The 27,476-nt window shown below is 42.2% G+C and overlaps 3 protein-coding genes across 5 annotated transcripts in view; 2 read left to right on the top strand and 1 right to left on the bottom strand.

The window, feature by feature from the left end:
• Positions 1-1,158, top strand: part of bmerb1 (bMERB domain containing 1) — an 11,872-nt gene extending 10,714 nt beyond the window's left edge. The window contains exon 7 of the mRNA XM_034615057.1: positions 24-1,158. The gene's annotated coding sequence lies outside the window, so the exon portion shown is untranslated. The remainder of the gene's footprint in view (positions 1-23) is intronic.
• LOC117778723 (meiosis regulator and mRNA stability factor 1) lies at positions 585-19,093 on the bottom strand. 3 transcript variants are annotated; one of them, XM_034614676.1, is made up of 27 exons: positions 18,983-19,093; positions 18,211-18,421; positions 16,629-16,844; positions 15,579-15,741; positions 14,926-15,140; positions 14,210-14,327; positions 13,944-14,116; positions 13,124-13,642; positions 11,357-11,511; positions 10,942-11,103; positions 10,631-10,817; positions 10,309-10,487; positions 10,071-10,151; positions 9,714-9,953; positions 9,481-9,600; positions 9,197-9,375; positions 8,894-9,114; positions 8,653-8,795; positions 8,399-8,532; positions 7,745-7,947; positions 7,050-7,277; positions 6,149-6,388; positions 5,781-6,026; positions 5,486-5,552; positions 5,284-5,388; positions 4,922-5,089; positions 585-4,389 (listed from the first exon to the last, which is right to left on the bottom strand). In XM_034614676.1, the coding sequence occupies exons 2-27, from the start codon at positions 18,364-18,366 to the stop codon at positions 4,184-4,186; spliced, it is 4,824 nt and encodes a 1,607-aa protein (XP_034470567.1). In that variant the 5' UTR covers positions 18,367-18,421; positions 18,983-19,093; the 3' UTR covers positions 585-4,183. The 3 variants fall into 3 exon arrangements, with proteins under 3 accessions (XP_034470567.1, XP_034470411.1, XP_034470489.1); XM_034614520.1 differs by having other exon boundaries at positions 15,954-16,844; XM_034614598.1 differs by lacking the exon at positions 13,124-13,642 and having other exon boundaries at positions 15,954-16,844.
• An 886-nt stretch (positions 19,094-19,979) lies between these two features.
• Positions 19,980-25,852, top strand: LOC117778883 (pannexin-1-like). Its single transcript, XM_034614801.1, has 6 exons — positions 19,980-20,427; positions 22,533-22,654; positions 23,262-23,455; positions 24,332-24,833; positions 24,914-25,083; positions 25,227-25,852. Exons 1-5 carry the CDS (start codon positions 20,244-20,246, stop codon positions 25,073-25,075), a joined length of 1,164 nt encoding a protein of 387 aa, XP_034470692.1. The 5' UTR covers positions 19,980-20,243; the 3' UTR covers positions 25,076-25,083; positions 25,227-25,852.
• The last annotated feature ends 1,624 nt before the right edge of the window (positions 25,853-27,476 follow it).

Consider the following 27,476-nt stretch of genomic DNA (forward strand, 5'->3'; position numbering starts at 1 on the left):
TGTAAACCAAGGTGTAAATGCAGGAGAGTGGTGGATGCTTTTTGTACTATAGCTGACAAATATTTTTGCCTCAATGCTTTGGCTCAAACAGCAGAAAAATCTCTAGACTCAATTCTGTTCAAACCATCTCACCATTGCAAACAAAAATGTGTTGTCCAAGCAACATAATAACGAGACAATGTACTAAAGATAAAATAACATGTGGCTAAACTGCCGGTGCATCATGATCTTTATAACCAATTCATCCGCAGCTCTTTTGTGTTCCTCAATACTCAAACCGCAGAGACGAGGGGGGGCAGGGGTCACATGATCAAACCAAAGGTTATAAAGTGGTGTTTAAGTGGAATTATGTTTTTTTTCAACATGGGCCCTATTTTTGATAAATTTAAATAAATGAAATAAAAATAAATGGTCAAAAACTTTTGGAACCGGTCCAGTAAATTACCTCTGCTGGCATAAAAGCAGTGGCTACAATGTAATCTAATGGGGCAACTGCGACAGTCCAAGAAATGTCCATGTTATCCAAAAGAGTGACACTTCTCATTGAGCGAGTCATGTAAAATGTTGGCAGACTCTTAGAAAAGATCCAAAATAAAAATCTGTGCATATAATTGGTGAAAAAATAAGGATTTTGTGCACCGTCGCATTTGCCCCATAAGATTTCATTGTAGCCACTGCTGCTGTGTCACAGCTGCCGGTGGACACTATCTACTGGACCAAATCCAAAGGCTTTTGTAAGTACCATTTACACACCCACATTTATAAACATAGGGCCCGGGATGAAAAATAACAGAATTATCCTTTAAAGAACACATATATGGAAACAAGCTTGGAGTTGAAGATCATTTTGTAGCACTACACTGAAATGCGTGTTCAATATTTCGCATTACACTGAATACTAACAGCAATGCAACCTCATTTGAGCCACTTTTCTAACAGCGTTTTCCACAAGTAACACGTCAAATTTTCTGGTTAACCCCTGTATATGCCAACACTAAAATAAATGATGGGGTGTTTTATTAATTTATGCATTTTATTTTAAATGGTCCACTCATTCATTCCTCTGACGCAACACATCATCTCAGCCATCAGCTACTGAGAAATAACTGACAGTGGTAGTGTGACATTCATTATTGAAATCAGATATTGCCGACAAACCACTTGCATCCTCCGAATTTAGTCTTGTGTTTTTATGATAATCAGGAAATGAATGCAACTCTCTTGTAAATGCCTTCGATAACATGGTGTATGTTTGAGTGTATTTAGTGACTCATGTCAAGCAAAGTGTTGCTCTTCGTCACTTTACCTTCCCTCTGATAACTTAGTGTTCCGTAGTTGTAGTACATTTATGAAGGTCCTGATGTTGAGTATTGAACAAATATGCAGAAAATAAGCTGAAACTCCCTGTACATACATGTTTAAATAAAGAGCATCTTTCAGGAACATGGTCGCGGTTTCCTTTTTTCAAAAACAACCACACAAACTTTTGAGACGAGGCAGACGTGATGCTTGTGAAATTTATTAACGTAAATCTTTTTGGTCCCTTCACTGATAGACTGTTACAGCGACTTCTGATGCAGTGAGCCAATAAATCAGTGAGTGAATGGAGAGAAAACTGTCGAGCAGGTAAACAAAAACGTAAAAGGACTTTCACGAACACTGCGATGATGCCTGAGGAAAGTTCCTTAAAATGATATTAACAGTAAACTGCCGACTAGAACGGTCATGAAATGTGTTAACTGAATAAGCAACATTGTGCGAGTTATATCCAAGAATAAACAGTACAAATACTTTTCAACCCCTCTCCAACACAAAAACATTTCACATGTGTATTTCATGAACCAAAACTATGCAGAAGTGCATATTTGGAAAGATACAATAGCTTCTCACTGATGTAACCAAGCAACAAGAGAAGGCTTCAATAGGGAAGATCAAATATACATCTGAGTTAGTTGTCACCGAGGTACACTGAGGAATGCTATGGTTTACCCAAATACACATTCATAAAGCCAAAATTTAAATCTAGATATTTCCTATGAGCAGTTTATGCCATTTTCTATCATTCGCAATTATAAATTATTATTCTGATCTGCTCATTTTTTATTAGAGGTTTCCAGACAGTCAGTAAAACAGCGTAGGAGAGATGAGCCTTAGCGGTCATATTTAAAAACATTCTAATTGGTGCTTCAGACATTTCAGTGAGTTGGCAGGTGAAATCTCTCAGCATTAAGCACTTAGCACGCCAAGTCAAAATCAAGTCAAGTCAAATCTGACAAAGAAAACCCTGCTAAACACTGAAACTGCACAGGAGTTGATTGAATGGGCTCTTACCCATTCTTTCAACAGCGGCGCCTGGGTCATGCTAAACTTCTTGACAGCCGACAATAGTTGGTGGCACTTCAGCAGCCAGCAGTCTTGTAAACACTTGAGACAAGAGGTAAACTGAGTAAACCAACACACATCAGTCAGTAAAAACTCCTCTATGTGGGACGTGAGGGAGGGGAACGACGGCGATTCCTTTGGCACCGTGGCAAATACAAGCCATTGTAAAAGCCCGGCAGATTCCAGAGAGCCGCAGGGGGTCCTCTGTGTACGACACAGTCTGTTCAGGAGGCTCCTCGGAGTCGTCATGCTGCTCCACAAACAGTCCATCGCCTCGCTCTCCCATCTCCTCTCCCTAAAACCTCACAACCGTTCACCTCGTCATTAAAAATCAAATACTAAGGAGTGCTCGCTGCTCCTCTACAACGCATCAACTCAAGACGGTGTGGACGCCACCGCTGATTTGCTACCTGCCAGCAACAAGGTTGTCTTAAAAACCTTGATCGTTTCTGTGGCAACTGCAGCGATGACGCCAACTCCAAGATCCTTAAAACATGGTGGAAATAAAAGACTGATCTTAAAGAAAGTTGGGGTATCATCTGCTCCTCCTGGGCTTACACCATGCATAAATTAGTTTATGCACAACATGCACATTACACACCACCTACTCCAGTGCAAACCCCTCACAGACAAAATATAGCTAAGAGAACACAAACACACTGGCTGCAGACAAACAAAGTATATGTCAGTTGCTGCTGCCTACGCACACACCTGGCTGGAGTATTAAAGAGGCACCTTTTCTCCGTCAGGTCTTCATAAGTGGTCTCGGAGAGACGAGCCAGAATCTTTGCTAGAAATTAAGTTGATATTCTACAAGAAAAATTCCTGAGAGCAGCGATTGTCGCAGTATTAATCAAAACCCTTAGAGCCAAACTGTTCAGAGACTGTTAGCTTCCTTTAAAGAAGACACTTTCTGAGCAGTTCCAACAAATCAGGCCAAACGAACCAAACTGTCTCCTAAATACTCTGCATAATATAAAAAGGAACTGAAAATACTGTCCTGAGGCTACTTTACAACAGAGAAAAAAGCTGAGAATTTACTCTAAGAGAAGCTACCTCCTGAGCCAAGTACAGGGAGAATGGTTTGCTCTAGAAACGACTAAAAGAATGAAACAGGCACAGCAGCCAGTTTGATTGACATGTCTGGGGTGACCTACAAAGTAAATCTCCAAACTTCGAAATTAGTTCAAAAATGAGTTATAAATGAAAAGTTCTGCTTTGGAGGATTCAGCAAGGAAGCAATTCTGAAGGTTTCTCATGAACAAAGCATCTCTTCAAACCTTCAGGTATTTGTCAGGTTTTTCAAACAGAGTGAGAATGAGGGTAACTAAACTTTTGGGGATTAAACCGAGAAAACTGGGTGACTCATACCAAGCATTTCTACCATTGTTAACAACTTCTCTAAACAGTGACAACTTACTCAGCTTCAGTCATTGTCTGTAAGCCAGCAAGTGTTTTCACACAACGTGGCTCCAAACTGAAGATGTACATTAACTTCCCATGAGATTTAAACACAGTCATGGTCAATGAATTTGGCAAATAAAAGAATTGCAGAAAATCTGCAAAAAAGTAAACTCACAGCTTGATGAGCGTCACTGGGAGAACAAAGATGGAACAAAGAATGAGTAATAAAGAAGAAGGAAGAATACAACAGCCTGTCTGTAGAGGGGATAATACTACAAATGCTCTGCTGGGGTCAGTGAGTTTAGTGTAGCCGGTCAACTCATCCATTTAGAGTTACACTATGTGTGAACTAGTACTGCTTTGTCTGTGTGGGACTGGATGTGTTAGTGTGACAGGATTAGAGGCCTGCTGTGAAGGAGAAGTTGGCAGCTAGCTTGATTCTGCTGCGTGAAGCTCTTCTGCTGGGACTGTCAATGGTCAAGGGGGTCTTCATGTTGGGGGCTTTTGGTGGTTTGGTGACGGAAGACTCTTCTGCACTGCCACACTCCACATGTGGATTGGATGTGCTGCCAGCGACTGCTGCAGCTGCGAGCTCATCGCCCTCTGAAATCACAGTCACACACTGAGCTTACACCTCACAAAAGAAAAAAGGTGCAAATAAAAGTGTGAATTATAATTCAAGTGTAAGAAATTATTAATTATAAATTTTTGTTCTCCTACAGTGAAGTTTCTTGCTCTTGCACCTGAAAACAACAGCACTCTCAGAGCAGACATTTGGGCCAAGGCCACGGAACCCAGCAGTTTGCCATTTTACTAAGAGCAAATCTTAAAATCTTTTATTTAACATCAGAGACACTTATACATTCTAAATAAAACTGTTTTTCCTCGTTGGTAAATTGTTAACGAGCCATGGTTATCTGTTAAAAAAATCTAAATGTACATCCCTACTCAAATTCTTCAGGCTCCCAAAAAAACTAACACAAAACAATAAAAAAAACTGATCAGTTCAAATCTTGTTTCCATTTGATCTCGTGTTAACAACCTGATTTCTAATTCAGTCAAAGCTAAGAGTCACTTTGCAAAACTATTATTAACAGTTAAGGGGTTAGAATTGATACAAATACATAAAACTGACCTGCTGGTGGTGGAGTTCTCTCTTCAAAGTGAATCAGGTCTGCCTGCTGGAGGAGAACAGGGTCGGGGTGAAGCTGAGGTGAAGGTAAACAGGATGGTACAGGACCACACAGCAGGTCCACCGGGGAGGTCAGACACAGCAGCTCTGACTCTGCAGCAACATCGCCACCTGGCAGGCAAAAGAAAGATCTAGACTTGACTTCTCATTTATACTTTAACTTGAAAAGATCTACTAACAGCAGTTAGCATAAACGAACGGGTACAATGAATAAATATCAAATGTCGACATGAAGAGCAGCAATGAAGACAGGAGAGTGCAAATAAACTGAATGCTAAGCAGTCTACATAAAGACTTTGCATTACCTGGACTCTGGGCTCCAGAAACTGTGTTGCTGAAGGTGTCGTCTCTTGGGCTTTCTCTGTTCATGTCTGGCTGAGGGCTGCTGGGGACTGAAGAGTTCGTCTTAGCTACACACAAACACACAGAATCAGCACCACGTCAGGAAATCACTTCGTTGACTGGACTTAATTAAATGAAACAAGCTATTAGAAAGATGCCCATCACCGTTACCTTTCATATCGTTCTTCAAAACGATAATCCTCTTGTGACCGTGCCCTTTGATCCAGATCACCTGATGAGGACAAGCCCCAAATATATCAGAAACAAAGTGTACAGAAATGAGAAACTACAAGAGTTGTTAGATTTATATAAAAACTTGAAAATTTCTGAAAAGATTTAAGTAGCACTAAAATCCCAATAGAATATTTCACATTTATGCCTCATCTGTGGACCCAGGCGGGTTTAACGAAATGTTAAATACTAGTGGGAATACGGTTTAAGTGTCTGAGATTATTCCCACCTGTGGAATGGCACTGAGCAGCTCATCGGTGTTGGCGTATCCATAGTAACGTGGTTCAAGGCTGCAGCCTGTAAATTTGTTATAAGCTCCCTGGAACTCATTTAGGAAGATCTGGTTGTAATGGTACGTGTGGAGCAACGCGCGGATGTTACGGGCAAACTGATAGAGCCTGGTCAGCCTCACCCACTCCTCACCATGACCAGTGCTACCAGCGTTACTGTTTTCATCAGTTTCTTCATGGTAAAGCTGTTAAGGACGGAAAAAAAAAAGAAATTCTATTTGGTCAATCCTGCCTGTGGAAATAAAGAGATTGTGAACTTGAAGCTTCCATAATGGGGGTTTAAAGGAAATAAACAAACTCCACTCACCTCCACGAGGTAGGGCAAACTCTTGAGTAACTCGCTGAGGGAGAGGAATCCATATTCACATGGGTTAAGTGGTGCTCCATGGACAGTCAGGTAATGTAGGCTGAGCTCTTCCACCTGCAGACCCTTGGTGACTTGCTGCTCTTCTTGAGACATGAGCAGGGCCAGTAGTTGGGATGTCAGCGAGCGCAGAGACTTCCTGTTGATCAACTGCACCTCACGACCCTCTGAGCCATCCACCACCTTGAAAGTGTTAAGAAAACAGGAGTATTGGTATTTCATTTTCGACTCAAAATGAGGTCATTTACACCAGGTTTTAAGTCTAAAAGTTCACCAGAAGTGGATAAGATAGGGGACATGAGCATTTCCGACAGTCCGTGAATGAATCTCGTCGGAAGATATTAGCAGACATTTACATTACAAACAGTGTAAATGACGTTTCAAGTCGAATATGAATGTCGGGGCTTCCGGACACTTGGATGACAGTATGGAGGCATGTTATGGTTTTTCTGTTTTATTGCGTCTGAAGAAAAACTCACCATTGACTTCAATTGTATTCTGCTCTAACAAAGTTTACCCCTGAGACTCCAAAAGTGTTTTTTGGTGATAAGAGCCAACATCGGTGTTGATGTGCAGTAAACAAAAACATGTGATGTCTGCAGCAGAATTTATACATTCCGCCCTGCCTCTTTTTGCTGCACCACCCCTCACCTGAACACTACAGAGATTTCTGCGTTGTTGTTGTGAACTCGTCTGAGCAGGGACTCTCGTACTGCATTGTTCATGTGTGAAAGGCAACCTGCGGAGAAATTCCAGACCCAATTCTGCAGACATCCTCCAGAGTACATGTCTGAAAATGCTTAAGAGAGAAAAGAAACCACAAACTCAGAGGGAGGCTCTTTACCTTGACAACATGGCAGAGTTTGTTCAGCAGAGCCAGCAGGGAGCTGGCGTCGTAGTCCTGCAGGCGCAGACCGTAACCAAAGGTCTTGCTGTACTCTGTGAGCAGCTGGCTGACGGGAAGGCTCGAGTTTTTCTGAGCACGCAGCAGCTTGACCAGCTGAGCCGCCAAGGCCTTGATACGCTCCACCTCGGTCAGAGTCAACACTTTCTCCTCACCACACTCCAACACCTGAGACACAGAGCACAATTGTTTTCAACATTGATGGAATCAAAAGGTCAATTTATTAGATCTTTGCAGAGAGGACCAGCTGTGTGCATTAAAATATTAAAAGTGAGAAAAAGTGGAGTCAATAATCACACTAAGGACAGAAAGATTGGGGGAAAAAAGGGTGAGAATATCTTGACCTGGATCAGTGAAAATTCAGATGAGCCATGTTATGGTGATCAGGGTGTGTTCAGCTACTAGCATTTTAGCTTGAATTAACGAATCAAGAAGCAAAACACAATTATCATTGTCACAGATGACCATATTCCTCTTGGTTGCACAACATGCTGGGAACATGGATACGCAGCTGTTGTCTTGTACACAGGTCACAATATACTTAGTTAATATAAAGGGGCAGTGAATAATCCTTTGAAACGTCCTTATATATGCACAGCATACTTTATACAAAGACCCACATCTTTCTCACTCACCATCAGTACGTCTGGGATTGCCTCAAAGAGTTCTATGAGCTTAGTGAAGCCGTAGTAGCTGAGCTTGCACTGACGTCCAAAGTGGTGGTGATATGTGGGGATAAACTTGCTGAAGGGCATTCGGTAGTGAGGCTGGTGACGAAGCAGGTCCACCACCTCCTTTGCAAACTGCTTGGTGCGCTCCATTTCCTCCGTGGTTCGCTCTGAGGTCAAATAGAATGGAGAGATGATACGTTTAGATTTCTTCATGCTGCAGAGGTTTTCATCTTCAGTTGGCTTCATGACCTATTTCACAATGATGTTTGCCCCGGACAGAGGAAACTGTATTGTTTTTATATTATTGATACCATTCCTTTTAGTACAAATATTAGGGTAATCACAGTTTGACATTTGAGTATAAATAACACTGGATCTCCAGCAATCAGACTTTTCTTAAACATCTACTAAACCCTTACTAGAAAGTATAAAACATGAATATAGCTAAACTATAAATTATATCATAATATCATCTACTGCAGTTTAAATCTGTGTGTACAGAGATGCAGCAAGTACAATAGTTTGCTGTTAAACTAAGACACAGCTCTAAATAAACAGATGTTGATTCTTCATGGTAGCCTTCATTTTTACAGTTTTTAATAGCTGGTTTAAACCAACCTCTTTTGGGAACAGAGATGACCGTTTCTGAGGCCTGTTGTGTTATTGTGATGGTGGTTTCCGGGATCTCAGTCAGCAGGTCCATCAGGTCACATATGCCATAGTCGATAACGCTCCAGTCTCTAGAGAAGCACCTGATACACAAAGCAAAGAATATATTTTGCATTACCAAGATGCAAAGTTTTTTCCAACATCTACAACAATCAAAGACAATTTGAAGGCATCATTAACAACTCCAAGCAGTGTTGACTGACCAATGGTATGCCTGCATGAAGTCCTTGATTGCCACTTGTTTGCTGGCTTGAAATTTGAGCAGTTTGAGCAGGTCCTGGGTGAAGCGCTTCACTTGAGCACGATGGGTCAGGGTCAGCAAACGCTTGGTACCCATGCCCAAGATCTGTAGTTAAAGAAAAGAAAAAAAATGGAATTAAAAAAACATGAATATAAAATGTACAATTAGAATTGCAAATGTGTGTTCCTGATTATTCTCGCTACCTGCAGAACGTGTGGTATAGCCTCCAGCAGCTCCAGCAGTTTGGAGTAGCCGTAGTCAGAGACGCGGCACTGCTTGGCAAAGTGATGGTGGTATGAGGGTATAAACTTGCTGATGGGCATGATGCACGAAGGCTGGCTCTTCAAAAGGTCAATTATCTCTCGGCTGAATTGAATGAGCTGAGGGTTGCCAACTGGACTTTTACAGCGCTGAATCCATTGCTCTATACAAAAAAAGTAAAATGTCAATGAGAACCTCAAACAGTACATTTCACAGGATATTGTGCAGATTGAAAATGTTCATACCAGAGTTTGGTGCTGGGGGTTTGTTGTGGATCCACTTGATGACTTTGAAGCCATTTTGAGCTGTGACTATTGTGATACTGGGGACACATGTAATGAGATGCTCCAGGGATACACCACCCTCCAGTGTCTCACTGCCCAGTTGCAGTGGGCAAAATTTTTCTGCATAGCAGTCTGGAAAACTAAAGGAAAAACACACTACATTAATGACTTTATTCATAATGTGTGAAAACATGCTCCATTTGTATATAAAAAGCTTATACGTGGGTTAAAGAGCTGATTGTCACCTGAGCAATGGAAGGGTTCCCTCATGTGACTGCAACAGACTGTGGACCTCAGAGGCCAAGGTGTTCAGAGACATCACAACAAATGGGATTTTATAGGAGTCAGGGTCAAAGTCAGCCTCACTGCAAAAAGAGACAAGATACAGTCAGTGATAGTTTACATAATGGTGCCGAAAAGCTGCCCAACACTGACCCCATCATTTTGCATTTCGTGCCACATTCTAACTGTTGGGTACCTGAAGTCCTGCTGTGCATAGTGCTGTCGGCAGACAGGTTCATGGTACTCGAGCTCCTCGAACACCACAGGGCTTCCACTAGTAGAAGAGGAGCCCTCGTGGGACTGGGAAGACCCCAGTGGACTCTGACGCATTTGGCTGTTGGGCAGAAGGCACACAAGCCTCGAGCCTCCCTGTTCCCGCACCGCCACCACCTCTGGTAGTCTGTACAAATCCCCAACAACTAGCTTACGGGAATATCTGGGAATGGGATAAAAGAGAATATACTTTGGCAACAAATATTACTTTGTAATTAATGGAGAAAAGTAGTAAAGTTGCCCAAGTTTGAATGTCCTAAGTTGAAAACCAGCAACTTACTTTTTCTCATAGATCTCAGAGAACTTGAAGAGGGGGAGACAATTGGCAGGGGCATCCTGAAGAATGTTGATGATCTCTGTGCTGTATAAGGACAAAGCTGAAATTTACCACCACAAACTATAAATCTGATTAAAAACATTTATCAAGTAACCTGAAAATCCTAAACTGCTAATGTCAGAGAGTAAAAGAAAGCTATGAAAATCACCAACCCTCCAATGTTACTCAACCCAGACTGTACCTGTGCATAGCAAGAGATTTGCTGCTGCCACCAGTGATCAGAGACACCTGAATGCGCTTGCCTCCGATCTTATAACGGTGTAGGCCACTGACGGCGCTGATGGCCTGCTGCAGGGACAGCATCTGAACTGTGGCCTTCAGCTGATAGTCGGTGTGAGGGCTGAGCTCCACAGCTTTCACCTGAAGTCATACCCACAATGAGATGTTTTGGGACAGCAGTGAAGCCGATTTCAAACAAACAGAATTTCTCCAAACAATCTTATTAAAAAATGACTTTGTTCTTTAAGACTGTCAAATAAGAAGATACATGGAATAGGAATTACCCGTCCATATCGGGAGAAGGTGTCATGCAGTGTCTGCTGCAGGTCCTTGCGGGACATTCTGTAGTCCAGGTTGCCCACCTGGACCTCTGCTCCCTCTGAAAATGGCTCAGATGGACCTTCAAGACACGGGGTGCGAGGGGCAGCAAGAATAGGTGAGGAGCGGCTGGACAGGCATGGGGACGCACTCCTGAAATGGGAAATATTGCATCTTATATTACGAACTGCACATTCAATATTATGAAACTTTGTATGCTCTTGGTAGGCTCAAGGCAAACTTAATCAAACATAAGTGAATTTAACGAATAGGTCACCTGGAGGACCAGGAGCCCTGGGAGAGGACAAGAGGACTGAAGCTCCGGTGCAGGTTCAGCTTGCTGAAGGCTGAGGGAGTGCTGATCTGGAATTCCCCTGGGCTCCTCTCGCCTTGTTCGACCGGGGATTCAGTTACGCTGCGGGGATTAGAGCCCTCTCGTCTAAATGGAAAGATTGCTTTTTGTCACACCATTGCTGGTTTGTTCGTTCATGTTGCTCGATTATTTTCTTTCTGAGAACCTGATTTGTGTTGTGAAAATCATATACTCCCACAAAAATGGTGCATTAGGTTAAAGACAGCACTTACACGCCGTATTAAAAGAAAAGTCTATACAGAGCAAATTATCAATGGAGTTTATTTTGTTATCAGATCCCACTAGTCTCATTATGATGTCCCCCTCGCCCGGTGTGTACCTCCTCCTGTACATGGATTCTGCAGTGAGGCCAGGTTTGGACAGCTGCTCCAGGGTCCCGCTCTCTCCATTGCAATGAAGGGAAGAGTTAGCAATGCGCCCTTTTTCCAGTTGGTGAAAGCCCATTCTGGACTTGCCCTCCAAACTGCCCAGCTCCTGGATAAGACAGATGGCAACTGATGATATATGTTGAATTGCTGCAATGCTGCTGAGGTGTTTGTGTGCATGCATGTGTGTGTGTACGGGAGGTGAGACTGAGAAAATTGGTTAATTTTGTTAGTGAGAACTAGCTCAATGGAAAAGTTATGGAAGGTCATAATATGATGTTCTACAGGAGGTGAGCATTTAAAATTAACTATTAAACACAGCCAGCCCAGTACTTACTGATTACTACTATATATTTTTGCGGAAGGTATGACTGAAGAGAATATGAACTTGAATATACTGTACTATACACAATGTGAGCTGCTCCAATTAAACAGCACTGTGGCAACAATGCTGAGAAGCTGAAGGCTGAGCTGAAACAGTCAATATGGTTGCCATTATGAAACTACAAAATCAGCCTATTATAACATATCTGAACTAGTTCATTGTCATCATGCTGTAACTGTACAGCACGTAAGACAGCTAGCAGACTGTTTATGATACAACCATGTGTGTGCTTTACATGTTTTATGAATATAATCATGAACCATGTCTATGACAGAAACGTTCGTTATGTCAGTTTGTTTTTATTATATTAGGATTTTACTTCCTCCTGAATTTTACCTCTTGATAATGTTTTTACTAGATATTTCTCTATTCATCTGCCTGAATGTTGATCTTTGGTGTTACTCGGACACTCCCTGTGTTAATATATAACTAAACAGAGCCTCTAATAGCATTTATGACGGCTATTTAGCCTGAACCTGTTATGGAATACAAACTGTTGATGTGGCAATCATTTTATTCATATGCAAGTTTATATTTTGTACACTATTTTTCTGTGTTATGTATGAAATGTATATATTCTGTATTGCCGATACATCAAGTGATTTGTTCAAAAAGGATTTTGGTTATTCAATATGGTGATTTTCAGAAATCTGAGGAAGAGCCTCATGCTTTAAATGTCACTGGCAAATAAATCCCTTAACGGGAGCTTTAGGCGTGCAGAGTTTGTTTTTCAAACCATTGGTGTTATTAATCATATGGACATCTATTTGTAAAGAAATCTGCAAGTTACTTGGGTCAAATGATATTGGATAAACTGGAAATGAATCCTTACTGTTTACAGTGCATCTACAGAGAAAAGTTTAAATGCCCATCTATAGAGTAATCTATAACAAGTCTGACACACTGATATGTTTAGTAAAAAGCAAGCAAGAAAAAGTCATTCAAGCCACCAGGTCAGCATTTTCATAATGAACAACTGCATGAGCCATGTTCACACTCAAATAAATAAAAGCATGGAACAGACTTCGGACAAAACACAGAAACTAGCCACTCACATGAAGCAGTATATCAGCACTGATATACTGGACAATACAGTCAGGGGAGGGTATAAATGTTAATTAACATGCAGGACAACAGGGGACACATGAAGCACTAGCAACAACTAACACATGCTACCCCATGCAGACAAATGAAGCAAGCAGCTACAAGCCGTTAGTGTCAAAGCAGCAATTAGGGCACGAGGGGGAAAACAGCTATTGCGATTTAAAAAGCAGCCCAAAAAAGGATAGAGCGCAATGGAGGTTAAGGGGAAGCAGGCACTGGCGAGTCTGCTGACCTGATGGGGCTTGGCTGGAGCACCACCGGGAGGCCCACTGCAACCCCTCCTGGGGCTGTAGGGCCTTTCAGGCACTGGGCCAGGAGAGCGGCATTGGCGGGTTGCTCGCCGTGGCCTCCTGGGTGACCTGGGCTTCTCCAGGGGCAGAAAGGAGAAGGAGGATATGGATGGGGGAGGGCCAGGCATTGAATCCTGGGTTTGATAGGGCTGTGGGAGAACCCGAGGGAAATGATGGGGCTGAGACTGAAGCTCAGGCTCAGGACTTGCATCATCTCTGGGTCGTGGGGAAAGGGAGAGGCTGATTCGGCAGCCAAACACATCCTCATTTTCCATGCGCTTGCGGGCGCGTGCAGCTGCCTCAGGGCTGCCAAAACGGAGTACTGCTGTGCCCTGGGACATGCCCAGCACCTTGCCACCACAGTTGTCAGACAGGCGGCGGAGCCTGAGCTTTACCGCGTTCCGCAGGCTCTTTTCACAGATGACCGGGAGGTTGTGCACATACAGGAGGTTGAAACTGGGCTGAGGGAGGGGAGGAAGAGACAGCGTGCCTGTCTGGTTTGTATACTTTACACTTAGAAGATTCAAGAAGTTTGGAGAATGGCTGACAGTGTTATAGGTTAGGAAAAATTGCAATGACCCCTTAAAAGAAAATTGAATACGATTAAATTCACATTCAAACTGCCTCCCTCTCTGCCCTATTCGTCCACACTAAAATTAGATTCTGCTTGATTACTTTTTCCAGGAGGACCTCACCTTATTTACTTCAGAATAGGATCAACAAGTATATTTTAAGTCTGAATAAAGCATTTTTGAGGCCTACCTGTGCTTTGACAAGCATTCGTGGGGGCAAATCAGCTGTGATCTCCTGAAAGGTCACTTGACGGTGGGCATGCTGCAGAAGAGCTGAAGATGTATGGTTGCCATGGACCAGGATTACCTGGAAACCATGGCGATGACGTAGGTCACTCAGCTCACTTGCAAAGTTAACATCCGCTGTTAATAACAAAAAGAAAAAAATGTTAATGCAAAATATTTTGTGGTAAGAAGACCGTAGTTTTTTAAATTGTGAATCTGAACAGAACTCACAGGATACTAGTACAACAGTTGCAGGTGCAGTGTGGGTCTCAGCAAAGCGTCGTAGGCTCTGGCGAAGTTTGTCATCCGCAGCATTCTTGGCTGTGGCGTTGATATGTGCGACAGTAACCTGATGAAGCAAAGTTATGTTAACATTTTGTCAGAATTAGCTCAGTGGTAAAGAACTATTCAATCAGGTATTGGATAATACTAATTTGTTGTATTTAGGGTTGGGCGATTAAACGATAATTGTCGCGATTCCGCGATAGAAATTTAAGACATGTCGATAGAACTCATTCCGTTTGACAAACAACACGAACAGCCAATGTGCTCCTCAGTGGCACTGATTTAAGTTAAGAAAATAAAACGTTATTAATCCACACACTGGGGAAATTCAGTTGTTACAGCAGCAGGCAGCTCAGAATGTGGAGCACAGTATGCACATCATATACTGTACACCTTTTCACTGTAGGGGTTTGTATGAAATGTTATAAGTTAAGTGCAGTGGCACAGGATGAGCAAGTTAAATCTGTTTTGTACATTAAAAAAACCATCTGTACATAACATAAACACAAACGTGCAATAAAGTTGTTTTCTGGTTATTTGATTTATATCGAGATATATATATATCGATATCTACCAGATATGATTTTTTTTCCATATCGCCCAGCCCTAGTTGTATTGTAAACATGAAAAGTTTTCCAACATTAAGACATTATTGCTTGTACCTGGCAGTTGTTGAGCTCTTGGATGACAGCTTTACTCTCCTTGCTGATATCACAGACGCAAATGAATTCCGCCTCACGATGACCCTGGAAGAAACGGCTGCGAATACGCTGGACCACAGCTCCAGCGGAGCGACCACTGGGAACACTGCAGTTCTCAATGTCCCAGAAGACACCAACTGGAGGGAAGTTCTCAGGACCACTGTTCTCTGGTGAACCTGACACACAGTAAACAATCATTCAAAGTCATTAATTATTTTATTGTTTTGCAGTTGACTTGGATGGAAGATCATTTCATATGCACTCATTTTAAACTCAATGGAGCTTGCTGGTTCAAACAATCCAATAAAGATCAGCAAAACAAAACTGATGCAACATTTCAATAAATCTAGAGGGACATGAAAATGTTTGGGCTCCCTGGACAAAAATGTCCCCCTTTTTTTTGTTTCTTTAAACTGTAAAGTATGGAAATAAAAACTAAACTTGCTTAAACATGATAACATGTGTCATCTTTAACTTTGTCTTTTAGAAATCCGATAGTCTTTTAATTACTTAGCTTTTTAAAGCAACAGATATTTTGACCAGGGGTGTGAAATTGTTTTCATGCCACTGCATGGCCTGGTATTTACCAACATTGTATTATACAGCCCACTAACCATATTTCTGGCCAATCTTGGCAAGGCTGGTCGATGACATGTGCATCAATCCATCGGAGGAGGTGCCACAGCCATTGCAAAGGGGGATAGGGATCGGAGCAGTCTGGGGCACAGGAACATTGGGCCAGACTTTGTTGGACTCTGATGTCAGACCATTCATTGGCTGCATTAACCACACATCAATACAAGTGTCAGGTAAAAGAGAAATTACACACAGCTAATAACATGCAAATGTCCTTTAACAATAAAATACAAAACCTCATTCTAAGTTTAAAGGAATGGGGTCATCCATGCTTATAGCACGGTTACCTAAAGTTATCTTTATGGCACAGAAATTCAAAGAAAGCCACAGTGAATAAAGAGAACTCCACCAACCTTCAAAAAGAACTCCTGACAGCAGTGCGCTCCCTTCACACAAACCGTGCGTTCTACATTTAGGTGCATAGGATTAGAGCAGAAGTGTGCTGAGGTGGTTGTAGTAGTAATGGTGGTGGGGGTAGGGTGGTCACCGAGTGTGCTTCTCTGGGATCTTCTGGCTGACGGGCTACAGTCCACACCACAGGTGTAGTAGCCAGAAGAGGCCAGGCAAGAGCCATGCAATGGTGCAGATAGAGAGGAAACAGAGGGAAGAGAGGGAGCCAAAGGAGCGGAGGATGGAAATAACCTGGGTTGACTGCATGATAGAGGTACAGCTGGGTAGGTGTGGAGAAGCCCTGAACAACAGGGGAGGTAGGGGTGTGATGAAACAGGCTGGGAGGTAGCGACAGAGGAGGGAAGCTGAGGTTTGCAACCAAGACTGAGCAAAGGATTGAGCGCTTTAACTCCACTTCCGAAGCTCAGGTTATTCTGATACTGATGAACAGATGAGGATACAGAGCAAGACCCAGATGTGCTGATACTGCTGTTGCTGATGGTTGCTCCCAAAGAGCTTGGGGCAATATACAGTGAGACAGCTCTAGCAATGCTGCTACTGTTACCAACAAAACCTCCACCATCTAATAACCCTTTGCTGTCTGTGCTGCAATAGACACAGTGAGTGCAGTTGCTTACTTTGGGGCTACCCCCCTCTTGTTGATGCTGTGGTGGCTGCTGTTGGTGGGAGCCTTGCGTGAGCTGAGGTTGATGGGGCAAGCAGGGATAAGCCAAAGGGAGAGCAAGAGGGGCCAGAGGGAAAGGCTGGGATGATTGGGAGGAGGAAGGATGGTGTGGGGGAGGAGGGACATCTTTCAATTCCAGGATAGCCTTTCTGCTCTCCATGTAATTGTTCTGGAAGATAATAAAAAAAGATTAGATAATTATGATCTAAAATTACTTCAGTGGATTATTTTGGTTAGTCTGGAAAGTTAGTTTAGTGAACTTAAATCACATAATATTTGCACAGCACCCTCACAGCAGACAACTGCCGTGCCCACCAGTGTGGCCATGCAGGGAGCAAAAGATGAAATGTGTGAAAGTTCTGTATAATGATTATAGTGACCAAAGTATCACAGTTATCATTGTTCTGCATTATTGTTCAAATGTGATGAATATGTTAAAAAAGTAGTGATACACAAACTGAAGTAATTTCACCAAATTAAATATCTAGATAATATATCTTTAAAAAAAATCATAAAACAATAATATTTGTATTATTCATTAGAGCAGAGGAGAGAAGGTTGACAGCTTGTGGGGTGAAGTGCAGAGAGTTGACCCCAAACGACAGGTCAAATTATGAGCGTGTTAAAACGCATACAATTTGGCAACAGTGAATGCTAGCATTCACTAGCTATGGTCAGAGCACTATCAGCACTCCTGGTGTTACAGCCCCCACCTGCCTGTCAATCCTTCCACCATGTATTTACACCACACAACACAACACATGTACATTGCTTGCTCTGCCTGTGTCTAGGGGACTTGCTAACTTTGGTTGATGCTGGAAATTATCAACCAAATCATCAAGGTAATTAAAGATTAAATGATACAACTAACCAGTAATGTTACCACTATACTGTCAAACCGTTAAGGGATCAGAACTTTATACAAGGCTCTCCACCCTTTACCAAGCTGGGTCATCACCATTAATTGACTTAACCTGCCATGTTTGCACCGGTGAGAAGCATGGCCAGAGGGAAATCACCATTCTTGGGATTTGAATCACTCTGATTTCTCATCCAAAATATTGACCTTGTTCTGTGCTTCGGCACCATGTACAAACATCAAACCAATATAAGTAAATATTTGACATAGCTGTTCCCTCACAAGGTTAAGCTACTGTTATGCCTGCATTGCAAACTCTGATCACAGTTGCTCAACAATTTTGGAATTCCTTATAAAAAGGCCTTTAAGAGCAGATGCACTTACTTGATAATTGTTATTTCCAACGCAAATACAGTAATGTAGAAAACATTTAAAACCCAGATTCAGGTAAAAGAGCTGCCTGAGCCAAGGTACGTCAGTCCTGGCATACCGAGGGGCAAGTTAATTAACAGATAATAGTTTTTAGAAATAACCAACTCATTGATTAATGCATCTGAACCACTTTTTCTTCGAATCCAAATGCCAGAATACAAACTGATTCAACTTCCTCCACTCTCTACCTGTCCGTACAGTCTATGTGTAAAATGATGGGAGCTGCATTTAGATAAACACCTACCTCTATATCCGTGTGATGAGGAGCGGTTGTCTCAGCGGTGGAGAAGCAGTCTTTGAGTTTCCATAGCAGGGTTGAGGCCTCTGTTTTGGGGTGATTGAGCCATGGGTAGTTAGAAGCGTTGCACATGGATCTCTCCTTTCCCAGTCCGTCCATCATACAACCCAGAGAGATCTTTCACCATGCTTTGACCTCTCTTCTCTCTCATGCTTTCCTTTTGACGGGAAACGAAAGTTAGAAGTGTGCACTGTGTAGTTTCCCCTACGTCATCGCTTATTGACCCACTAGCCAGGTCCTTCCGTTCACACTTGTTGTCAGACATAGAAACGTTAGAGTAAAGTCCTCAGTGACTCATCCATGGTACTTCAGGTTGGTGGCGTCGTAGCAACAGATTGATCCAATAAAGCGGACATCTGTGTGTGTATAACGTTTACAAACCTAGCAAGTCTGTGTTGTTTACCTGAAGCTAACAGACGCCACGGTTATGTTTGACCAAAATGAACAAAGAAGCAGCTAGCTTAGCATCCTTTCTCTGCGCGTACCAACTACTGTTTACGGCGACATTTTGCTCGCTTATTCAACTAGCTCGAGAATGTTGCTGAAATGAGCCAGTCTTACGTTGTTTGGCCGCAGCTAGCGTCACGTTCGTGCTAACAACAGGCTCCATTTACGTAACTTAGCTTGTTTATCTGACTCAGCGCTGCTCCCACATACTTCCGTTCATTGTCTCCGGGTAATTGCGAATAATTGACAGAGCAGTAGATTAGTCCTCTACCTGAGAAGGTCTCGACTTTCACATCTTCCTCAAAGGACCGTTTCCCTCCGTGTGTCTTCCTAGAAACCCGCACCTTTTTGTAACCTACGTCTGCCGTAAAGCCCGCACAAGTGTCGCAAATTGTATCGTTCCGTCCACAGACTGTTTATAAAAAAGATTCTATCTCGACAACACGGGACCAATGACCTGTTCAAAATAAAACTAATATATACATATATCTTTTCTAGAAATGTGCTTTAGAAATACATACAAATCTTCTAACGATTGACAAAATATACTAGATCATAATAAAAATGTAAAATATATATCTCTCAATTTATATATAGTATTGAGCAATACATCACATTTTTTATATTATTATTTTTAAATTGTATACATCTGTAATGTAATAATAGTTTTAGGCTACATACATTTGGAACATTAGCCTATAGATGTATATATTTACATGGACTTATTTGCACAGACGTATTTTCAGGTCACAATGACAGTCTAGTTTACAGTCAATTTACTCAATGATACAAATGATCATCTTCTGCATTTGTTTGGATGAGCATCAATCACTGGATTAAAAAATCCCAGTTGGCTATTTGGGGTCCTCTCTGATCATTTAACATTTCATTCGAGATTTCTTCAAAGTAAACATAACATCACTATTGGACAGTGACTCAGTAAAATACTCATATTTTATCCCCCCCAAAACTTTTTATTTTTTCCACACATGATAAAATGCACAAACACGAAAATGTACCTGCCTGTTTGCACTTTTGTTTTGTCACTCTCCTCTGGAAAATGTGCAATAACCTATACATACATATTCCTATACAGTTTAGTGTTGTTACCACATTAGCATCCTCGAATGTGACTCTGCATCTTTGTATTCAGTTTTTAGTATTGTAGTTTTTTTATATCAAGCTTTCTCTATTTTGTTTTCCTATTTATTTTATTATTTCCTTATTGCCCTGCTGACTGAACGATGACAAACACGTGTGGCTCAGTTGTGGCAGGTGCACCTAACGGCCCCGCAGCGCCCCCTGGTGGCCGGCAGGCAGCCAGCCGTGTGATGAGGGGGCTCCAGTTACGGGACAGCAGCCGGTCTCTGGTGATGAATGGAGACCTGTGAACAATAACACCTCGGTGGTTCAGACGTTATTCGCATTGCTCCACACCAGAGGGGGAACTCTTCCATCAGTTCGCCTCAGGCTCGCAGGAAAGAAACCGACTCCTGCATTAGTTACGCCGGCGGTTTGTGTTCCTCTCCGTCATGGCGATTGCCCACGTAGCGACGGAGTACATGTTCTCCGACTTTTTGCTGAAGGACCAGTCCACGGAGGCCAAGTACAAGGGGCTGCGTGCGGAGCTGGCGGTGGACAAAATAGTGACGGTGCTGGTGGTGGGGCTGCCTCTGTTCCTCATCTCGCTCGCCTTCGCTCAGGAGGTGTCAGTGGGTGAGTTGCTGAATGAGTGAGCCTCCTCTTCGTCACGATCAGTGCACAGATCATGGAGGAGCTCCTTTGTCTCTTTGTCTTTGCTTTTAAGTGAAACCCTTGTTAGATGCAGTGGTGGCTGAGGCACAGGGACATTTGCATCTAAACACACACATGTGTGCTCACACGTAAATGAGCAGAAAGAGAAAGAAAGAGGCGGGAGAAGGTGTGGTTCATGTCTCCACCCTTCTGCTTCATTCACGCCCCAGACAGTCATGTGCTGCAGCTGCTGCAGCTGCTGATGCTGCTGCAGAGGGGGATGCTTCAATTCTATTTATGATTATTAGCGTCAAATCGCAACATACATTGTCTTGAGTTTCTTAGTAAGGTCGAGACCTTACAATATTATCGAGAAACCCAACAATTCTCACAATGAACAAGCAACAACTGTGGAAAGAGAAAACTCAATTTTAACTGGGAAAAACCTTTAGAACCAGACTCAATGTGGGCAGATGACATACTTAAAGTTGTAATGATGAAAATGGCATTTTGCAAATTAGTGTCATCCTGTGCATTATCCGTTTAACATATACCAATTATATCATATTTTATTATTCCACATGTGTTTACCAATAATATCATATTATATTATTCTACATGTGTATACCATTTATATCACATTATATTATAGTATTCCAAATGTATGCCACTTATTGTGAATATATATTTATATATATATATATGCATATACAAGAATATGTCATATTTTAATATCTCCTTGTCCTAATGCACAAATACAGTGTACATCCTTATGTATTGTAAAGTTGTATATTATGTACATATACTTTAATTTATTTATTTAAAATTTGTATTCTATTGCCTTTTTTTATTCTCTCGTCTGCCTAAATTAATCTCTATCTAATCTTCTCTAAGAAATACATTTCACTGGTGTGGGATCAATAAAGTTTTATCTTGTCTTATTAATGAAAATATGGTATTAATGAATACCTCACACAAACAAGCAGGAGGTGATGTGCTCAGTTCTGGGTTCATGATGCCCGCTGTAGTGTGAGCACAAGCTCGGCTCGATCAGCATGTCTAACTAATCTATGTAATCCTTACAGCTCATAATGGCCACAGCCTGCCGTTGTTATAATTATCTGCTACAGTGCTGTCAGTCCTGCTAAGACTTCAAAGACTGGTGGATCCATTGCACTGTAAGCCCCTGAGAGAACGGACATACGTCCCTGTTAAATACATTATATCAACCACAGGGGGTGAGATACACAGAGGAAGAGGGAGATATGAGATATGAGAGACATGAGGTACCTTAACTTGGGTGGTTATAGCTTCTCAAAGTGAAGATTGGACTCATTTGCCACTATTACATTTGGATATAGATACATACAGAATATCTAAACCAAAACAAACTATTGGTATACATGGACAATAGTAAGTTAAATGTTCTCTATTTTTTTAAGTTTGACAGACTAATCAATGAATTGAGGAAATAATTGTCAGATTAATCAATCAATCAATCAAAAGATCATTAGCAGCCCTGTTATCCTCAAAATACAATCCTTAAATAACCCATTGATCTCCAAATGGGCAGGGTTTTTTAAGTGTTAAAATACAACAACAATACTACTACTATTACTACTACTACTATTACTACTACTACTAATAATAATAATAATAATAATAATAATTCACAAATTACTGATACTGTACTTGATATCAGTAATAGTTGCTGGACTATATTTAAATAATGAAAATCCACTGAAAATTAAATCACTGTTGCGAGGATGAGCTCATCCACATCAATCTGTGACATTATAATATGACAGCCACTTTGCTACCAAAATATGATATTTACATACAATGTAATGTTGACTATCTGGCTCATTTGTGAATTCTACTTGCCTGAATGAATTTCCTGTTGTAACCCCAGCATACTGGGGCATGGTGTAATTACTGACACAAAGTATGCTGAAAATAACCCAGTAAATAATTAATCCAATTGAGCAGAAGAGAGGCGACTGACAACTGTTGCAGTGTTTGTGTCTTTTTGCTGATTTACCATAAAGCCCATCAGCTCTGACGGATTCTTGCCTTTCCTCCTCCAGGTACACAGATCAGCTGCTTCGCTCCCACTAACTTCTCCTGGAGACAGGCCGCATACGTGGACTCTTTCTGTTGGGCTGCAGTGCAGCAACAGGCTGACAGTTCTCCACTATGGCTGCACAAGGTACAGACGTCATGTCAGCAGACGCTGCCAGGGAGGATGATGAGTGCTGACAGTTTGATAATGTGGAAATTGTTATTTTTGTGTAAAGCCGTCTTCGTCATTGTTGTATATTTAAGCAGCAGTGATGTTGAAGATGATGATGAAGGAATCTCCGCGGACACCGTTCTTGCTTGTATAATAAGGTTTATTACACAGACGTTACAGGTCAGGACAGGTACCTAGGTATACCCGGAGACGTTCTCAGCCAATGCAGAAGTCTGTCTCGCCGGTGTCGGACAAGCATTCATATAGTGAAGTTGTTTACGCCCAAGACTTGAGATAAAATGACGTCACACATAGGGGCCTCTAATTAAAGACATGCTTCGTACATAAAAATGGAAACCCCTCCATCGAACAGGTCAAAGAGCATTCTCCGAGGGAGAGAACTAACGAGTAACATATGGAATAATAATTAGGAAATCTGAGAGTCCAGAAACGAGGGCCCCCTAGCTTTAAACCTGTCATTATGTTTTACACCCATGTCAAAACGATCTACGTTAGCTGAATATACCACATCATCTCTAACATGTTCCTCTGCTCTGTTTCCCCCTCTCTGTGACTGGCTCAGTTCTTTCCATACATCCTGCTCTTACTGGCCATCCTCATGTACATCCCAGCCCTGTTTTGGCGTTTCACTGCGGCTCCGCACCTCTCCTCTGACCTCAACTTCATCATGGAGGAGCTCGATCGCTTCTACAACCGTGCCATCAGACTGGCAAAGAATCTGGCTTCCAGCAAGGAAGTGCAAGAGGACAACCAGAGGTAAACGTCACCTTCCCTCTTAGATCGTTATCACCCTATGTGAGTGTGTGTGTGTACAAAATAACTCAACAATGCATGGATGGATTTTCACAAGATGTGGTTGGAATATAACTTAGGAGTTTATATCCAGATGACTTTAATACATGCACTGAACTCCGGATAATCTCCTGACATTCTTCAGAGGGGCTGTATGTCCAAGTCAGTTGCTGCGGACATTCTCTGGAGTATCACCAGCCGGCCCCCTCTTAAAACTCTGGATATTGTCCGAGTGAGCCGATGTTAGGATACTGCAGGAGATTATCCAGAGGATACACAGTGAGCGAATGGGCATGTTCATGACATTTCTAACATGCGACTGACGCAAAAGTGAAAAAAAACTGGAAAAAAATACATGTAGAGGACGCAGACGAAGATGTAAAAAATAGAAAGACAATGAGATTCAAGAGTTTTTGGGGATAGGGGCCGACGCCAGACCCAATTGTGTGGAAATTCTCCAGAGTTCATGTCTGAAAACGTCTTTTTGGAGCTGATCGGTCAAATGTCAAAGGTCAATGTCAACAAAAATATGGCCGGAAAAGCACAATTTCCAAGATATCGCTGCAAATAATACATCTACAGAGACAATCTAAAGCATTTATTGCGTTAGATAAAAAGATTCATAGGAGACTGAGAAATATTTTCTCTGTAAAACTTAACATGTGCACTTTGATCCCAGCTGTTATTTGAATCAAACGTCTTTTGCGTTTCTTGCTGTGTTCCTTTCAGACCATGATATTATTGTTATGTGTTACTCTTCTCTGTTACATTGCATAATATTTATTTCTAAACAAGTGAACTGGTTTAATTTCTCTCTGAATGTACTTAATTCTGCAACAGTGCTTTGGATGTGACTGAGGCCTGCTTCAAGTACCCTTTGGTGGAGCAGTATCTGAAGACCAAGCGCTTCTCTCACTGCCTTGTGGTGAAGTACCTGGTGTGCCGGGGCCTGACCCTGCTGATCCTCCTGATGGCCTGCCTTTACCTCGGCTACTACATCCAACTGGCCTCCTTAACCGACGAGTTCTCCTGTGACCTGCGGACAGGAATCCTGAAGAACAACAGCATGGTGCCGGCCGCTGTCCAGTGCAAGCTCGTAGCAGTGGGCGTCTTCAGACTGCTCAGCTACATCAACCTGGTGGTGTACGTGCTTCTCGCTCCGCTGGTGGTGTACGCTGCTCTGGGCCCGGCACGCCAGAGCTCCGACTTCCTCCGGCCTTATGAGATTCTGCCTGGGTTTGGTGCTTTGGGTGTGGTCACGCCATTCTATAACGACCTCAGTATCTATCTGCTGTTCCTGCAGGAGAACCTGAGTGAACTCAAATCCTTTAAGTGTCTGCAGGTGGGTCACAGCGCTGATAATGTGGGACCAGGGCGGTGGTTAAGAAATGTCACATATCACTACAAATGTTTTATTTGCAGGTGCTAGAGTTATTGCAAGAGGCAGGTGAGGAGGGGTTTGACTCCATGTGCCTGCTGAGAACTCTGGGTCAGGTGAAGTCTGACGTTTTAGACAGTAAGAGGACGTGCGAAAAGACGTGTGCACGCAAGGACACCAAGAACACTACTAAGGCTGAAGCATGATTCTGAAGGTGAGGGAGCACATTTCTCTGTTTTGTCCAAGTAAATTAAGCAGCATGATGCAGGCTAACATCAGTGAGATAATTTGCCTATGTTGTGGATTTAATTTAATCTTGTTTTATCTTCCTTCTGACCTCTCTGCCTTGTTACTCAGTAACTGACGCGATGAGGATGAGCCCTGCCTCGATGGAAAAGAAGAAGCGGGAGTTAAACTTGTGCACTTACTTTAATCTGAACTGCTGGTGGTGTTTTAACCTACAAAAGTGTAATCCACATGAAGAAACACATTTTGTAGTTTTGGCCAAGAGACCTTACTTTTACCTCTTAGATGTCGTATTTTTTATAGTTATGAATAGTCCTGATGACAAGTTACTCAGGTCTGAGATAACCCTTTTTTCTGAAACGAAATTCCTGGGTTTTAATGTTTGTCTTTGCTATATGTTACCTTTCTCAGGATCTGAAATTCCTTCCAGTCATTATATACAGTAAAAGCCATTTTCCTTGGAAATAATTTTCCAGCTGCAAAAGCCTTCTTCCTGGGCTTTATGGTAAAATTTGACTGCTGGTGGTGCTTTAACCTACATAAGTGTAATCCATAGGAAAAAACCCATTTAGTAGTTTTGGCAAACAGACGTTTCTTTTATCTGTGTCGTATTTTTTAATATATGTGAATGTGTTATGGACCCGGGAAGCCTTGCAGTACAAAGAATCCAGTGACCCAAAAATGGACATCGCAGGCATCCAGGTACGAACAGGCAGGAAGTGGAACATCTTCTCCGCAGTTGCGAAAAGGCAATTGTTGACCGCGTAGCCACGGCCATCAACAACACCAGCTGAAGAAAATCACCTTCCTAAGAGCCGGAGAAAAACCCTACCCACAACCTGGATTGACGGCGGGCCTCCTCACCACAGCCAATGACTGGTGTATGGAAGTGGACCTGGGCAAACAACTTAAGTTTCCAGCTGGTATAACACCATCACGGCTGCGGCCAGACACTAGCTGTGTCTCAATTCAGGGGCCACATCCTTCGGAGGACCCGGCTGATTTCAGCTGCATGCTTCATCGGCCTCGTAGACCGCGTCGGCCGAACCGAAATGAGACGGTCTGGTCTTCTTTAAGCCTCTGAAGGATGCGGCCCTCGAATTGAGACACAGCTATGATCATTGTTTCAGACCCCACCAAGCAACTGATCATGCTGGAACTAACAGTGCCCTGGGAAGAGCTTTTGGAGGAGGCCCATGAGAGGAAGCGTGCCAAGTACGAGGAGCCGGTGGGTACGTGTGGAAGGAAAGGCTGGTGAACCTGTGGAGGTGGGCTGCCAGGGTTTTGCAGGGCATTCACTCTGCTGGGCAAGACAGGGAAGGAGAAAAGGAGAGCCATAAAATCTGTAACCAAGCTGGGGTCTGATCCAGCCTGGCTGGGTCGCCAAGGAGGGGTGTGTATGATGTTGAAAAACCCGATGACCCCAGGTAACATCTCTGACGATGTGTCCCAGTGCATTCACTACATGTATCTTTCACCTGAATAGTTCAGAGGACAAGTTACTCAGGTCTGAGGCAACCCGTTTTTTTCTGAAAGGAAATTCTTTGCTGTTGCTGGTGTTGTTTTAACCTACAAGTGGAATCCATGGGAAAAAAACGTATTTTAAATTTAGTAGTTTTGGCCAACAGACGTTAATAAAATTAGAAAAGTTTCCGAGCACTTGGTTTACGTGTGTTTATAGTTTAGGAGGAAAATAAAAACCTGTAATGACTGGTGAACTTTGATCCATCCAAAGTAGCCTTACAAATTGGTAGAAGCACTGGAGAGCATTTGTTTGGACTGTGATTATTTATGTGTAAATGTGACGTGAACAATAGCGGTTACTGACCCTGTTGTATAAGGGTCCATATACAAATAAAGAATGTTTTTTTTCCAATTAAATCATTATGGGGTGTTTTATTACATTACCAACCTTAGATACTAATGAGATATATCCATCCACCAATCCATCGATCCCTATAATACACAAAATGAAAATTCAAGGCAATGTGCAAAAAACATGTTTGTTTTTACAAGGAATGTAAAACCTACAATCGTACATGGTGAAATCATTCACACCCGATCAACATATGTATTCAGTGTTTCTCCATGTTCGCTCCAATACGTGCCCACGGTTTCCATCCAGTGTCATCGGCCATTCCCAGTTATATGTGCAGTACAGGCAAGTTGTTACCTCCTCCAAAAAGTTTGTTTCTGTCCGCATCTGTCTGTCAGTTAGTTAGCAGGATTATACAAAAATTAAGGATTACCACATAACACCATTACGTTTTGTTGTGGATCTGGATCCAGGATATATTTTTTTTTCACTTTCTTCAACATTGGGACATTTCTGTTGATTTCTCAGAAAATAATTCATTGATC

Source organism: Hippoglossus hippoglossus, chromosome 1 (assembly GCF_009819705.1).
Source record: "Hippoglossus hippoglossus isolate fHipHip1 chromosome 1, fHipHip1.pri, whole genome shotgun sequence".
Classification (NCBI taxonomy): Eukaryota; Metazoa; Chordata; class Actinopteri; order Pleuronectiformes; family Pleuronectidae; genus Hippoglossus; species Hippoglossus hippoglossus.

Coding starts and splice junctions, on each gene's coding strand:
- LOC117778723 (XM_034614520.1), bottom strand. CDS start 18,366: ATGATGGACGGACTGGGAAAGGAGAGATCCATGTGCAACGCTTCTAAC. Junction 15,141..15,578: donor CAAGATTGGCCAGAAATATG/GTTAGTGGGCTG, acceptor ACTGTGTGTCAG/GTTCACCAGAGAACAGTGGT. Junction 9,601..9,713: donor TATGCACAGCAGGACTTCAG/GTACCCAACAGT, acceptor CTCTTTTTGCAG/TGAGGCTGACTTTGACCCTG.
- LOC117778883 (XM_034614801.1), top strand. CDS start 20,244: ATGGCGATTGCCCACGTAGCGACGGAGTACATGTTCTCCGACTTTTTG. Junction 20,428..22,532: donor CGCTCAGGAGGTGTCAGTGG/GTGAGTTGCTGA, acceptor TTCCTCCTCCAG/GTACACAGATCAGCTGCTTC. Junction 23,456..24,331: donor GTGCAAGAGGACAACCAGAG/GTAAACGTCACC, acceptor ATTCTGCAACAG/TGCTTTGGATGTGACTGAGG.